This window comes from Dromiciops gliroides, chromosome 6 (assembly GCF_019393635.1).
Source record: "Dromiciops gliroides isolate mDroGli1 chromosome 6, mDroGli1.pri, whole genome shotgun sequence".
NCBI classification, from domain to species: domain Eukaryota; kingdom Metazoa; phylum Chordata; class Mammalia; order Microbiotheria; family Microbiotheriidae; genus Dromiciops; species Dromiciops gliroides.
The window spans coordinates 140,275,912-140,291,383 of NC_057866.1; the positions used below are offsets into that span (position 1 = coordinate 140,275,912).

Consider the following 15,472-nt stretch of genomic DNA (forward strand, 5'->3'; position numbering starts at 1 on the left):
TTATGCAGGAGAGAAGCAGAAGGCAGAGTTAACTCATCTTTTCATGGTACCAAATCACTTATATCTGACAGCAATCCCAGACTTCTTTTTTCTGGCATTCAACCACACCAGATACAGGACAATGCATGAGTCATTTACTGTGGGCTGTATGCATATGACAGTCATGGCCCTAATGAAGCTTTCGAATAAAAGGGAAGGAAAACATGCTGACAAACTGCTGGGGAAAAGTGAATTTCCCTAATTCCCAGATATGGCAGTAATTGTGAGCCACGTGGGTGCAGATTCAGCATGCAAGGAACTTAGAATGCTTAAATTAAAGCCTCATAGCTGTTTTTGCATTGTGGAATTTAAGGTGCTTCTGAGTAATTTAAAATTTCTAATGTATCTTTCTTTTTTTTTTTTAAGTGAGGCAATTGGGGTTAAGTGACTTGCCCAAGGTCACACAGCTAGTAAGTGTTAAGTGTCTGAGGCCGGATTTGAACTCAGGTACTCCTGACTCCAGGGCCAGTGCTCTATCCACTGCCCCACCTAGCTGCCCTGTATCTTTCAATAAAGTTATCACACATGGACACACACACACAAAAAAACCCATCAGTCACTATTAGTTTAATATCCTTTAGTGACGAAGGCATACCTCTCAATTCAAGACAAAACCAGTTTGGAGTTGAACCAGCCTTGGATATTAGATGAAAAAAGGAAGACCCTGATCTGGAAATAAAGAGGAGGTGTTTTGCTTGTACTGTTGACACCAAAACCTTTCTAGCTGTTAAATGCTTCCTATGATTGGAAGGGTAAAAATGATGTTTGTTTCTAGGAAAATCCTTCCCACCACTCCTAACTCAATTTATCCATAAAAATCCAGTTTTTTGGCTTCTGTTTGCTGCTAAGGGATAGTTTGTGAAAGAAGAGAAAATCTGACTCATTGAAGTAGAATGAATGAATAAACAAGTAAATGTGAGAAATTATTAAATGAAGTTGTAATGTATGAAGTTTTAAAGTATGCAGGTCTTCACTGTTAAAGGGAGTTTCCTCAAGAGATAATGTCCTATGTCATTGAATCCATCATTCTAATTCCCATGACTATGGGACTAGAGGACAATGGCAGGCAAGGAAAGAAGAGACTTGACCTGAGTTAGGATTTCAACAAGCATCAATCAGGTGACTAGGACAGGATGGTTCCAATGTTCATTTGGAACAAAAAATGCAAGGGGTTGAGGCATTGAAGGGTGCGGGAGGGGGGAAGGCTGCAAAAGTAGGCATTTAGGTCAGTACTAAATTAGGTGGTAGATATAGGACATAATGAAAGGGCTGAATCATTTGTCTGGCTCCCCAGAGCTTCAGTTTTGTATGGTAAATGCTAGAATTTCTTGACCCCATCTAGTGATAACATACCATTGTGATTCCTGTTCTAATTCAGCTAAAAAAGGAACATGATATTTTCAGACCCTTCAAATCTTCTCCATCATTGTGGTGCCTGTGAAGATATAATACTATGACCTAAAGTTGTTTTTAAAAAATGTACAAAACCCCCCACATATTTCCTTCTCATGTTTGGTTGGTTGTTTTATGAAGGATTTCTTTGATACATATGTTGATCATTCTTATCAAAGGTTTATAGAAAGGAGAAAATAGGCATACCCAATAGTGATAGGAGTGCTTAAAGATATGCAAAGGGGTTTATGTACATTATCTCATTTAATCCCTCAGAACAACCCTGCAAGGTAGGTAATACAAGTATTATCTCATTTTGCAAGTGAGCAAAATGGATCTCAGAGAAGTTCAGTGAGTAGCCCATAGTCCATAAGTATATAGACTTATAACTCTTAGAAAGAGGAGCAAACACAGCTTTATCCTAATTCGAAACCCAGCATTCTCTCCACTGTACCATATAGCCTGTTGTCTTCCCAGTTACTTAAAAGAATACTGTCCATGATGTTTTCCTGTCCTTTTGGAGAGATCTTGACAAGTGTTCCCTGAGTCCCTTTAAAATTGCTTTACCTCCAACATAGATTTCTTCCATGTACTTAATTAGGAAGACCCACCTTTTTTTTCTGACTTCATCTTGGGATTTTTCCCCCACATAGATAATGATTACTAAAAGGATAGAGCCCCAAAGTATTCATTCATATCCCATAACTCCCGAGAAAAGATTGCTGTAGAAATCAACAGGTTTAATCTATTTTGTTTGTTTTCTTTGTTGTCCTCCTTCCAGAGTCATCTACAAATGGTCTCAGCAGGATCTGGTTCAGCAGGATCTCACACCAAGTTTGTCTTTTCCTCAACTGCTTTTTTGCCATTTTTGTTAAGAACTGGCAAAAATCTTTTATCTTCCTCTATGACATTTAACAAAAGAACTTTTACTCTTGACCCTTTCTCTTCACTGCCAGATTTCCCCACTTGGTAAGGAGATTATGTGTTTGCTGATAAATGTATTTTCTGAGCTGCTTTGGCACCTTTGCTGTGAGTTGTGCTCTGGTTAAACTTTCTCCAAGATTATGATGATCAGAGTTAATGACATGGATCTACCCAAATGGCAAACACAGTTCCTCCAAGAGCTGCTATTGTTAGCTGTTTGTTTGTTTGTTTGTTTCATGGACCCGTTTAACAGTACAGTGGAATCTATGGTCCTTTACATTATTCTCAAAATAATGTTTTTTACATTCACAATTAAAGTAATTGTTAAATTTTAATTAGGGGGTAATGAAAATAAAGATATATATTTTTCTGATCCAAGTTTCTACACCCCTGAAATCTATCCTTGGACTTTTTGGGGAATCTCTGATTCTCAGATGGAGATTGTAGAAAAAAAACAGGCTCAATGTAAGCAAAAGTTTCATGATAATACATGCAGAGGTTGTTCAACTTTAAGAGTATCATGGATCCCCCTAGCAGTCTAGGGAAGGTGCCAAAGAGGATGACAGTATAACAACTTGATGCTATTTGGCTAAGTTTATACATATGCCATATCCAATCTTCTTAAATACATATTAAATTGTTTCTTTAGAGATGCATTTTAAATATTATGTGTGTTTAAAGCACCATACATGGCAAATATATATATATATATACATAGTTTATATTTGTGTGAATGTGTCTTTGTGTACATATACATATATGTGTGTATACATATACATATATTTGTGTATGTATATGCACTTGGAACCTTGAGGTTCTTTTTGAAATACTATAAGGTGTTCTAATTTTAGTCATAAGCTCTATATTCAGTTCCCTGTTTTGCCACTTACGAGATGTGGAACTTCAAAGAATGATATATACTTATTTATCTTTCACAACACCATACATGGTACATGTGTACATTTTAATACATATAAATTATTTTAAGGATTACTTATCTTTTTAAAATTACTATATTTGGTACTTCAGTCTCTTGTACCTTCTTCTTCTCTATTCTCTTTCATGTTTTAACATGTTTGTGATTGCTATTGACTGTTGAATTCACAAAAAAAAGAAAAAATCTAATTCCCCAATTGATAAATGGTCAAAGGATATGAACAAACAGTTTTTCAATGAAGAAATCAAAACTATATATAGTCATATGAAAAAGTGCTCTAAATACTTATTGATTAGGAAAACACAAATTAAAACAACTTTGACATATCTTACACCTCTCAGATTCACTAAAACGGTAGAAGGGGAAAATGACAAATGTTGATGGGGATGTGGAAAAACTGGAACACTAATACACTGTTGGTAGAACTATAAACGTCCAACCATTTTGGAGAGCAATCTGGAATTATGCACAAAGAGTTATGAAATAGTGTATACCATCTGACCCAGCAATACCACTATTAGGTCTGTTTCCCAAGGTGATCAGGGAAAATGGTAAAGAACCTAAAATATTTATAGCAGCTCTCTTTCTGGTGGCAAAGAACTGGAAAATGAAGGGATGCCCATCAAATGAGGAATGGCTAAACAAGTTGTGGTATATGGTTGTGATGGTATAATACTGTGCTATAAGAAATGATGAGCTGGTTACCCTGGCACATTGCAGGGAAGCTCTGACATGAAAAGAAACCATGTGACTTTAGCGTCCGGAAGTTGCCTGGTGTCCAGAACTTACATCTATAGAACTGCCTGTTAGTTGTGTCAATCAAAGTTACCAGACAATTAGCTTGGAGCTGTGTGTATGGACAGCCCTGTTTCCTGTTGGACAGGAGGCTTCTGGGAGGAGGAAGGAGGAGCAAGGTCCCTTTCAGCCCAGACCTTGGCTTAGCTGGAGGAGAGATGCTGGCTACATTAGATAGATAGATGAAGGCATCTTGGCCTCTATCTCTCTGATCACTAGCTTCTAATGCACTTTAATAAATGCATAAAAGTCTAAACCCTTGCTAAAGCTTCTCATTTAAGGAGACCACTCATTAGATTTTAAACATTCTAGCTAGAATTTTAGCCCCTTACAGTAGGCAATCAATAAATGCTTATTTCCTTTCTTCTTCCATAAGAGAAAAGTAAATTACATAGACAGTCTAGAGGTAAATCTATTCTATTTTGACGGTAATAAGAGAAGGAAGAAGAGGAAGGGGAAAAGTTATATGTTTCAAAAAAAGGACATAGGTGGGTGGAAAACATAAACAAAAGAAAAAATATTAAACCTTCTTTATTGACCATAACAGAGGTTTAAGCCATAATGCCCAACTGGCTGTTCATCACAAACTGCACAATTTTCTGCACTCATTATCCTCTATGCATGGAATGCTCTTCTTCTTCACCTCCATCTCACTGAATCTCCAGTTTCCTTCAAAACTCACTTCAAACATCATTTTCCACAAGAGGCCTTTGCTGATTGTTCCAGCTCTTAGTGAATTCCCTTCTGGTGGTTTACCTTGTACAGACATTGCCATGCAGTTAGAATGTAAACTCCTTGATTGTGGGGACTAATTCACTCGTCTCTTTGAATTTCCAAGATTTAGCAGTGTCTGGCACAGTTGCTTAATGGATGGTTGATGGTTGGTGGCTGATTCATCAAATTATAAACTTGTTCTACCCTGGATACAATATCTAGAATTTGATACAGATAAGAACAGGCTAGCTAATTCAGGGGATTAACAAGGAGTCAGCCTTGTAAGAGATGGGGAAAGAAAAACTAAAAGTAATTTTCCTGCCTCTTTGCATGGGAGACTAGGAAAAAGTGAGATTTCTATAACTTTTCATTTTTCTTTGTTCATAATTTTAAAGTTTGCAGTTATTTGTATAAAGAGTCCCTTTAAAAATCAAGAAAAGATTTTGCATGTATTTCAGGGAGGTTATCCTCTGGAATCATGAGGAATTAAAAGCTCTATACTCTTGTATAAGCAAAGCTCAGTGGGGAGGAATGCCAAGTTGAAAGAAAAGTTGAAGCAAACCATAGGGCAATCTAGCCAACTAATTCGCTGGGCTTTGGGGAGAAGAGAAATAGGGAACATAGTCAGGAAGCAATAGATTTGAGGGACATGAAGCTTCCTCAAGAATGGGGAAATACAAAGAACAATTGACATTAAGAGCATTTTCCACTTCCAGGTCAGAGCCAAGATGGCGGAGGAAAGGCAGTGAGCTCTCAGACATTAAGAGAATTTATTTGGGTACATATTTCAGGGGATTTACTGTTCTTTATTGTTCAAAACATATTGCCCATAGCCCAGTCATTCCTAGAGATAGTACATTTAAGACAGTCAACTTGTTTGTCTACAACTGAGCAAGATCTGACTTAATAAAGGATAGTGTAGTGAAGTCCAAAATAATCATCTTAGCAGACAAAATGGAAAGTAAAACAATTCAGAGCAAAATACTTCAGAAAGCAACCCATCTTACTGAAAACCTCACTGTAAAACTGCTCCCAATTTTTGGTAAGAGTATCTTCAGAGCTAGTAAGTGTCAAGTGTCTGAGGCAGGATTTGAACTCAGGTGCTCCTGAATCCAGGGCCAGTGCTCTATCCACTGTGCCACCTAGCTGCCCCTACTCATTCTTTCAATTTAAAGACCATCCTGGAAAAAATGGCACAGAGGGGCATACGGTGACTGTTAATACCTACTGTCACAGTTTTTTTGTTGTTGTTGTTGGAAGGTATCTTCAGAGTAGTAGGCATCTAAGTTTAGAAAGGAGGATCAAGTAGTTGGGGGAGATAAGAAAGCAATTGGGGTTAAGTGACTTGCCCAGGGTCACACAGCTAGTATGTGTTAAGTGTCTGAGGTCTGATTTGAACTCAGGTCCTCCTGAATCCAGGGCCAGTGCTTAATCCACTGCACCACATAGCTGCCCCATAGAGTAGCATATTCTTCACCCTTTCCATAAAGGTCATCTTGTCAGTCAGTCTGCCCAGGAGGATCACAGGAAAGAGGTGATGGAAGTCCTCCACATTATTTCTCATAGACATTCCTCATGGTGAATTGGAGACTGTGTACCACAGGAATTGAAAGCATCTCAGCTATCAGTTCCCCACATGGAAGTACAGCATCTGAAAAAAGCATATGTAGCCAGCTTTTTGCAGCTTGTATATGAGTGTCTGATTGAAGATTAAAGCTTCACATGATAATTTTATCCTTTAAGAAAACTGAGTCAAGGACTCATCAAATTTCCTGATTACTTCCCAGTATGAAAGACTGGAGAACTCATAAATCAATTTTGAACAAAGTTTCTTCCACCTCTTCTAATGCTTTTTCTTGCTTAAATGGCACTGGAAAAACCTCATCGTTCAGGCCTGAAGAACTGGTAGTATCAATGAGAAATGTGACAGTAGGTATTAATAGTCACCATATGCCCCTCTGTGCCAGTTTTTCCAGGATGGTCTTTAAATGGAAAGAATGACTAGGGGCAGCTAAGTGGCACAGTGGATAGAGCACTGGCCCTGGAATCAGGAGGACCTGAGTTCAAATCCTGCCTCAGACACCTGACACTTACTAGCTGTGTGACCCTGAGCAAGTCACTTAACCCCAATTGCCTCATCAAAAAAATAAAAGAATGACTAAACTCCATAGGTCACAGCAAGCACTTTCCCACAGGACCCACAGTTGAAGCAACAGCTTCAGCAGCAAGAGAACAGAGACCCACTTCTGAAACATAATGTTTCACCTTTTATCACACATTGCTCTGTTTGTCTTTTAAATCAGAAAGTTGGTCCATTATCAAGGTAACTATTAATCCCCAAATGGTCACTCTTTTTTTCTAACAGGGAATTCAGGTCAACAGTATTCATCATACACATATTGCCTGCAGAATTATGCTTAATTGCAGTTAGAGGAAGAGGAAGAATTAAATAAATGGCCTTTCCCTTCATAAAGCTTATAAATAAGTGTATATATGAGTATATCTATGCATACACACACACACACACATATATATATCTATCTGTACATGCATACACATATAGGAAAGCAATTTAAACATATTGAGCTCTTATCTAAGTTCAAAAAATATTTCTGGGAAACTATTCTTTTTTTTCTAGGCTTTCTTATTTCCCCCAACTACTTGATCCTTCTTTCTAAGCTTAGATGCCTACTACTCTGAAGATACCTTCATGTACCTGTTTATTCCTATTAGCATGTAAGACTCTTAATAGTAGGGAATTTGAAAAAAATTTTTCTTCTTTTCTGCAACACTTAGCACAATGCCAGGCTCATTGTAAATGCTTAATAAATACCTATTCACTGACAGATTGATTTTTCTCCAGATACAAAACACTTGGAAAGATATTTTCTTTTGTATTATATACAAATATGCGGTAATGCACCTGGAGCCAGGAAGATCAGATTTCAAATATGCCCTCAGGTACTTAGCTGTATATCCTTGGACAAGTTACCATTGGTTTGCCTCAGTTTCCTCAAATGTAAAGTGGGGATAATAATAGCATCTGTATTTCAGGGCTGTCATCAAGATAGGAGATATTTGTAATCCATTTGGACATACCTTAAAGTGCTATATAAACAAAAGGCAGAAAATGGTAAGAACTTTATGAGTCTTCTAAATCAGGTGTTTTAGAGGCTCAGAGGAAACAGAGATCACGTTCTGAAGTAGAAATCAGGGTAAGTTCATTGGAAGTGATAGTACTTGGGGTCATTCCTCCCACCTCCTTTAAGACCTCACTCCAAAAATCATTGCCTCTGGCTTATGCACCCTTAATCTCTCATTCCTCATTAGTCTATCTTCTCCTTGCAAGAAACCTGAATTAGTCCCTCAGATGCAGAGGTTTTTAACATTTTTTTGTTTCATTGGTCCCTCTAGCAGTCTAGAGAATCTTATGGACTCCTTTTTCAAAACAATGTATTTAATTGTATAAAATACAATACATAGTATTCAAAAGAAAATAAATGGTATGCATACCTCTACTATCTATCTGCAATCTAATTTGATGGACTCATTCTGATCTATTATTTATGAAATCCCTTTTCTTTTTCTTTTTCTTTTTTGCATAGACTTTCTTTCAGATCAGAACCAATCAGTAAAACTTTTCCATTGACCCTTTTGCCAGGTTGAGAATTTTGACAGTAGAAGTTCCCAATATAGGAGCCATATTTGAAAAGGAGATAAGAAGTATTGGAAGGAGTGTAGCAGGGCAGCTAGGTGGCACAGTGGACAAGCCCTGGCCCTGGACTCAGGAGGACCTGAGTCCAAATCCAGCCTCAGACACTTGACACCCGCCAGCTGTGTGACCCTGGGCAAGTCACTTAACCCTCACTGCCCCACCAAAAAAGGGGGGAAAGGAGTGTAGCCCTGAGTAAAACGGCTTATCCTGTCCACTCTTGGCAATGCCAAACAGTATGCTTGTTGAGGTCACAGAAAGCCAAGAGAACCTCCCTCCAAACCCCATCCAATCCAGCTATCAGTTGTGAAAGGTCTATTATAAAGTTAGTTATTATCTTCCCTTCTTCCCACTGCCATCACACCATTCTATAGCCTTCTTTCATCTTCTTTATCTTTTGGTGATGAAATCCCTTTTTTTTCCTTATTCTACTATCCTGGAACACACTGCCTTTTTGTAAAGGCAGACTTCCATAATAGATTATTTGTGAGCTTCCAGAGACCCTAGGCAAGTCATTTAAGTTCTGTATCAATCAATTAATTCTCTAGGACTCATCTAGAAATGTCAACTCCTCATCAAGAAAAACTTTGCATTCACAGCTAATGAGTCTGCAGTCTTCAATCCCACCTTCCATACTCACTCTGCTAACAGAAGTGAGATATAATTCCTTATTAGAGTTCCTGTAGGAACAATAAATCAAAGTACTACAGGCTTTTTGTTATATCAGTTATATTATTATAGTCACTGTTTTCTACAATGGTTGGACAAATTCATAGCTTGACAGGTACTGTGTCAGTTTGACAGACTTCCCAAATCTTCAACACGAATTCTGTCAACTTTGCTCATCTAATAGCTATGAGGTGAAAGTTCAAAGATGTTTTCCAAAGTTTCCATTTTTATCACTGATGATATGAAGAAGATAGTGAAGAAGGAAAAAGATTATGAAGTAAGAAAGGTTAAGTTCTAATGTTCCATACCTTTGCATGTAAGATCTTCAGCTAACTCAAGTTATCTGCAATTTTTAACCTTCATGCTTTCAAATCTAAGCAGCTATTAAGAATAAAAATCCTTTAAAAATGATTAAAGTGGGTTTTGTGCTGATTTCAGAGAGTTATTTTGCTAAAAATTAAATAAATACTTTGCATTCTGTTGTAAGTAAATCACAGTGGAGAGGAATTCCAGGTTCCAAGACAAAGTTGGTGTCAGTAACTCACAGGGAGATCTAGCCACTCAAACCATAAGATTTGTTGGCAGACATAAAATGGAAACATAGGGTTAAAGGATGATAACAAAAGACATATGGGGGTTGCGGAAATGCATCAGAAGTTGAAAAACACATAATCATAAGAGAACTTATTAAGATGACTGTTTTCCTTTTCCTGTGAAAATTGCTTCTTTCTTACTACATAAAGTTTATTTATTACTAGTATGATATCCCAGGCATTCTAGATAGCAGTACTACATTTAAGGCAGTTAAAAAAACCCTGTTTCTTCATAATAAGAAGCTTTGTTCAAAGTTTTCTCAGTCTCTTGATGATCTACACAGGAGAAAAACTTAAGTTTGTGTAAAGAAGGGCAGTCAAAACTGAAGGCAATTCATACCAAAAGGCTTCTAAAAATTATTCCTCTTACCTAATGCTTCCTTGTAGAGCTGCTCCCAAATTATGTCAAATGAAGGGAGGTAGAAGTCACAAAGGAGAGAGATTAGCATATTCTTTACCCTTTCCATAAAGGTCATCTTGTCAGTCAGTCTGCTCAGGGACACAGGCACATAGGAAAGAGGAGTTGGAACACCCCCATAGTATTTCTCATAGGCATTCCCCAGACTGAATCGGAGACTATGTACCAAAGGAATTGCAAGCATCTCAGCTATCAGATCTCCACAAGGAAATGCAGCATCTGAAATGATCACATCATAGCCCGTTTTTTGTAGCTTCTCCATGAGTGTCTGATTTAAGACTAGATTTTCACATAATAATTTCATACCAGCAGAAAATTGCCTCATCATTTCATGAAATTTCCACAGGGTTTTCCAGTGTGAAAAACCATTGTCTTGGTAAATCATCTCATACAAAGCAATTTCCAAATTATTCAATTCTTGCTCTTTTGTAGTTGACAAAGGAAAAACCTCAAAGTTAAGGCCTGAAGAGTCAGTTGGATCAATTAAAAATGTAACAGAAGGTACTAACACTGTTATGAAGTGACCCCGTTGTACCAGCTCATCCAGAATTGTCTTCATATTAATCCAGTGGCTTTGTTCTAAGGGCCACACAAGGACCTTCCCAGAGGATGCACATCCAAAGCAGCATAGCTGCAGCAGGAGCAAAATAGAAATCCACTTCTCAGGCATAGTCTCTGAGCTTGATGCCTTCTATCACACTGCAGTACAGCAGTTTCAAAGACACAGGCAAATCAAGTGACAAGTTGAAGATTAATCTCTAAAGGAAATTTTCTCCACTGCTACTCCTCCCATTGACCACACACACAAACACACATCCATTTTCCTCAGTGAACTCTGTCCATCAATCAACAATATTTACAATGTCTTTGATAGGAAGGCTGTGCTAAGTGAACTTGTAGGTAGAAGCCACAAATTCAGAATACTAAAAGGTATGGTCCAATCCTTTATAAACCTTATAATTGAAATAGAAAGAGCCAATATATGTTCATGAAACAAACCAAGGAACTCAATGTAACATAACAAAACCTGCTAATTTATTCAACTCAATTCAAGAACTATCCATGAGGCACTCTGCTGAATTGTAAAAAGCACACAAAGCCATATAAAGCACAGTTCCTATATTCTAAGTATTTATAATCTAGTTTTGTTCAGTCATTTCAGTTGTGGCCAACACTTCATGACCCCATTTGGGATTTTCTTGGCAGAGATACTGAAATGGTTGGTTATTTCCTTCTCTAGCTCATTTTATAAATGAGAAAATTCAGGCAAACAGAATTAAGTGACTTGTCTAGAATCACACAGCTATTAAGTATCTGAGGCCAAGTTTAAAGTTAGATTTTCCTGATTCCAGCACCAGTGCTCTGCATGGCTGCCCTTTAAAAAAATAGGTATTGTGGGCAGCTAGGTGGCACAGTGAATAAAGCACCAGCCTTGGATTCAGGAGGACCTGAGTTCAAATCTGGTCTCAGACACTTGACACTTACTAGCTGTGTGACTCTGGGTGAGTCAACCCACATTGCCCCCCCAAAAAATAAGCATTGTATTTTGTTAAAAGCTTTTTCTGCATATATTGACATAATTATAAAATTGTTTTCAATGTGGTTAAGTTTAGCATTTTCCTTGTACTAAACAACCTTTCTTCCTGTTGTAAATCCAACCTGATAATAGTGTATAATCTTTGTGATGTAGTTTTCACTTCTTTACTAATATTTTATTTTTTTTTAATTGGGGCAGCTAGTTGGCACAGTGAATAGAGCACAGGTTCTGGAGTCAGGAGGACTTGAGTTCAAATCCAGCCTCAGACACACACTAACTGTATGACCCTGGGTAAGTCACAGGTTCATCTATCAAGATGTTGTTTAAAATCTAAATTGTGGGTTCTAATCTGCCCCACCCCAGTCTTGGGGGGAAGCTGGCCAAAATCCCTGATAAATTCAACAAGAGTTTAGGCCTTTAAAGATTTATTAAAATATATATTATAAGTTAGTGAAGAGAGAGAGATTGAGAACAGATTCCTTATAGCATGGAAATCCTAGCTCAGATCTAATCTGGTATAGCTAGAGCAAAAGAAAGCAATTTCCTTTCTTAGCAGCCCACGTGAAACCTCTCACCACCAAGCCAGTGGCTGAACAACTAAGAGGGTCCCACCCCCCACCCTGTTCTCCATCTGCCACCACGCTGGTTCCTCACCAAAAAAAAAAGTTCTTCTATGAGTGAGTGTCCACTTACTCCTTCCTCTTTCCCAGAAACCTCCCCAACAGGAAGCAGGGCCCTACACACACACACACACACACACACACACACACACACACACACACACTGCTCCAAGCTAATTGGCTAGTAGCTCTGATTGACAAGTCCCATAGGTGGTTCTATAAATGCAACTTCCAGATGCTAAAGTCACATGGTCTCTAAATCACATGCTTTCTCCTCATGGCTGAGCTTCCCTGTAGTATCTCTCCAGCAGGGGTGCCATTCCAATTCTCACAGTAGAAACTATTCTATCACTCTTTTTGCAAACAATTTACATAATACTGGAATAATTGTTATTTGAACATTTGATAGAATTTACTTGTGAATACATCTGGTACTTCCAACTTCCTTCAAAGTTCATTTATGAATTGTAAAATTCCTTCCTCTGAGATTGAATTATTATTATTTTTTTTTGATGAGGCAATTGGGGTTAAGTGACTTGCCCAGGGTCACACAGCTAGTAAGTGTTAAGGGTCTGAGGCCATATTTGAACTCAGGTACTCCTGACTCCTGGGCCAGTGCTCTATCCACTGCACCACCTAGCCGCCCCCTATATTAGTTTTACTTAACTATTTTACTTTGTTCCAAGGGACCTATCACAAAGCGAGTGTATTCTCTAAATATTTGTGATGTAAAAACAAAACATGACAATAAAACTTTTTATATAGTTTACTTTTCTTTAGAATATTAATTGAGATCCTATATATCCTTCTGCATAATCTTTTAAATTTTTTTCTTATCAAATCAAGAGTGTATATCAGAGAATTGCTAACTTTTCTCTATCACAAAATCAAAAACAGACAGTAAACACTTTCCCATCATTTCCACCTCAGTGACAAGTTCCTCTTTGATGTTTAGAATAACAACCAGAATTGAATTTCTCCTCATTGGTTCTGCTACCTTTTTTTTTTCTTAGTGAGGCAATTGGGGTTAAGTGACTTGCCCAGGGTCACACAGCTAATAAGTGTTAAGTGTCTGAGGCCGGATTTGAACTCAGGTACTCCGGACTCCAGGGCCGGTGCTCTATCCACTGTGCCACCTAACTGCCCAGTTCTGCTACCTTTTGAAGGCTGAAATTAACAGAAATCAAGACCTTGTCACTTTTGACAGAGAAGATATAGGAGATATATGAACAATTGAAGTTAATTTAAAATGAATCATTTATAAGTTTTCAAAACTGTCTAATACTTCTCCCCTCCAAAATTATGTAATAATTCTCCCCTGTACTTTCCTTTCCCCCTTATTTTCCTCAATTAGATCACTGACATTTTTTAGAAGAAAATACTCATCTGAACACATGGAGGGATTTATGGTGCAACATTCCTTTGAGCAGCAGTCTAACTCCCACACAATACAACCAGATTTTGCAAATTTTTGTGTCCAACATACTCTAAAAATACCCTCCATGTGCCCTCTGGTATGTATGTGGCTAGTGAGTGAGGGAGCCTTCTTTGCACTGAATTACAAGGCATGGCATTGAAGCAGATACATTTATGTATTTTTTTTGGTAGGAATCATATTCATAAATGAATTAAACAGGTTATACAAGAAGGTAATAAATATAATGAATACAGAGTAGAAAACAGGCCCATAAAAATGTCGAAATCACCTAAGTACAAGGATAAGGGTAATAAGGTTTCATGCGTCAATACGGTTCAAGGTTAACATGTGCTAGATAGATATGAAAGACAAACTACAACCAGTGAAATGATCTGTGGTAGTGTATAAAAAGCATTAAATTTATAGTCATTTCCGTCATCTATAAAAAGACGAAGGAATTGTACTGCATATGAGAAAAACTTCTAAGGTATTTTACAGTTCTAAAATCTGTGGGATAGGGATTTGTCTTGTGATTTCCTTGGCATAAAGTTTTTATTACATGAGTAAATACCCTCTACCAATTCATTTTGGTACCTTCTCTTCTTTAAGACTAAGAAAATTGGTGACAGCTAGGTGGTGCAGTGGATAAAGTACTGGCTCTGGATTCAGGGGGACCTGAGTTCAGATCTAGCCTCAAACACTTAATAGCTATGTGACCCTGGGCAAGTCACTTAACCCTCATTGCCCGGCCAAAAAAAAAAAAAAAGACTAAGAAAATTGTCTAGAACCCTGAGGGGTAAAATGATTTATAAAGAGTCACACAGTCAGTAATAATATTAATAATAATTAATAATTATAACAATGATAACAATAATAGCTAACATTTACATAGAGCCTACTATATGCCAGACACTGTGCTAAACACTATACAAATATTATCTCATTTGATCCTCATAACAACCTTGGGAGAATAGTGCTATTATTATCTCCATTTTATAGTTGAGGAAATTGAGTCAAGCAGAGTTTAAGTGACTTGCCCAATTCAAACAACTAGTAAGTGCCTGAGGCCAGATTTGAATTCACATTTTCCAGAATATAAGCCTAGAATTCTATCTGCTACCCCATGTAGCTGCCTCAGTATGTGCTAGTATTGTACCTGAACCACAGTCTTTCTGGCTTTGGCATCCTCACTTAATCCACCATGCCATATACTCCACAATCCTTTGAAATTTGAGTCTAAAGGGGCAAGAAGGGGTTTTTTTTTTCCCCACTCAGTATAAATTCAAGTCAAGTTCCCTGATGCCCTGCTCTTTATACAAAATCTCAATGAGTCATGGGACTGTGCCCAATGCCTCGAGGCTACTAAAGAATAAGAAACAGTTCTTATGTAAAATTCTGCAGTACTATTCATTCCAAAATGGGGGATACAATATATCATGATCATCAAATGTATTGTATTACTAAAAGCATAAGAGAGCCAATTCTTCACCCTCTCATCAAAGGATATCCTATCCATTAGCCCTGCTGTGCTGGCAGGAAAAATGAAAGAGGAGGGTCTCAGGGTGGATAGTCTCTCCAAAGGGTTTCCATAAGAAAATCGAATGGTGCGCACAAATGGAATATTGAATAGTTGGACCACTAGATCCACAAGGGAAATGGGGTTTGCCAGAAGCCCATCAAACCCAACTTCCTGAAGTTTTGTATG

The 15,472-nt window shown here is 37.7% G+C and overlaps 1 protein-coding gene across 2 annotated transcripts in view; it reads right to left on the reverse strand.

Annotated features, from left to right (window-relative positions):
- The window catches only part of LOC122730830 (UDP-glucuronosyltransferase 2A1-like), a 235,081-nt gene that overhangs the window by 193,471 nt on the left and 26,138 nt on the right, over window positions 1-15,472 (reverse strand). The window contains exon 1 of one of the 2 annotated variants that reach the window (XM_043970309.1): window positions 10,146-10,875. The exons of the other annotated variant lie outside the window; for it this stretch is intronic. Coding sequence (XP_043826244.1) covers window positions 10,146-10,863 — 718 coding nt within the window. The 5' untranslated portion in view covers window positions 10,864-10,875. Of the gene's footprint in view, window positions 1-10,145; window positions 10,876-15,472 lie in introns of those variants that run through there. 2 annotated transcript variants of the gene reach the window in all.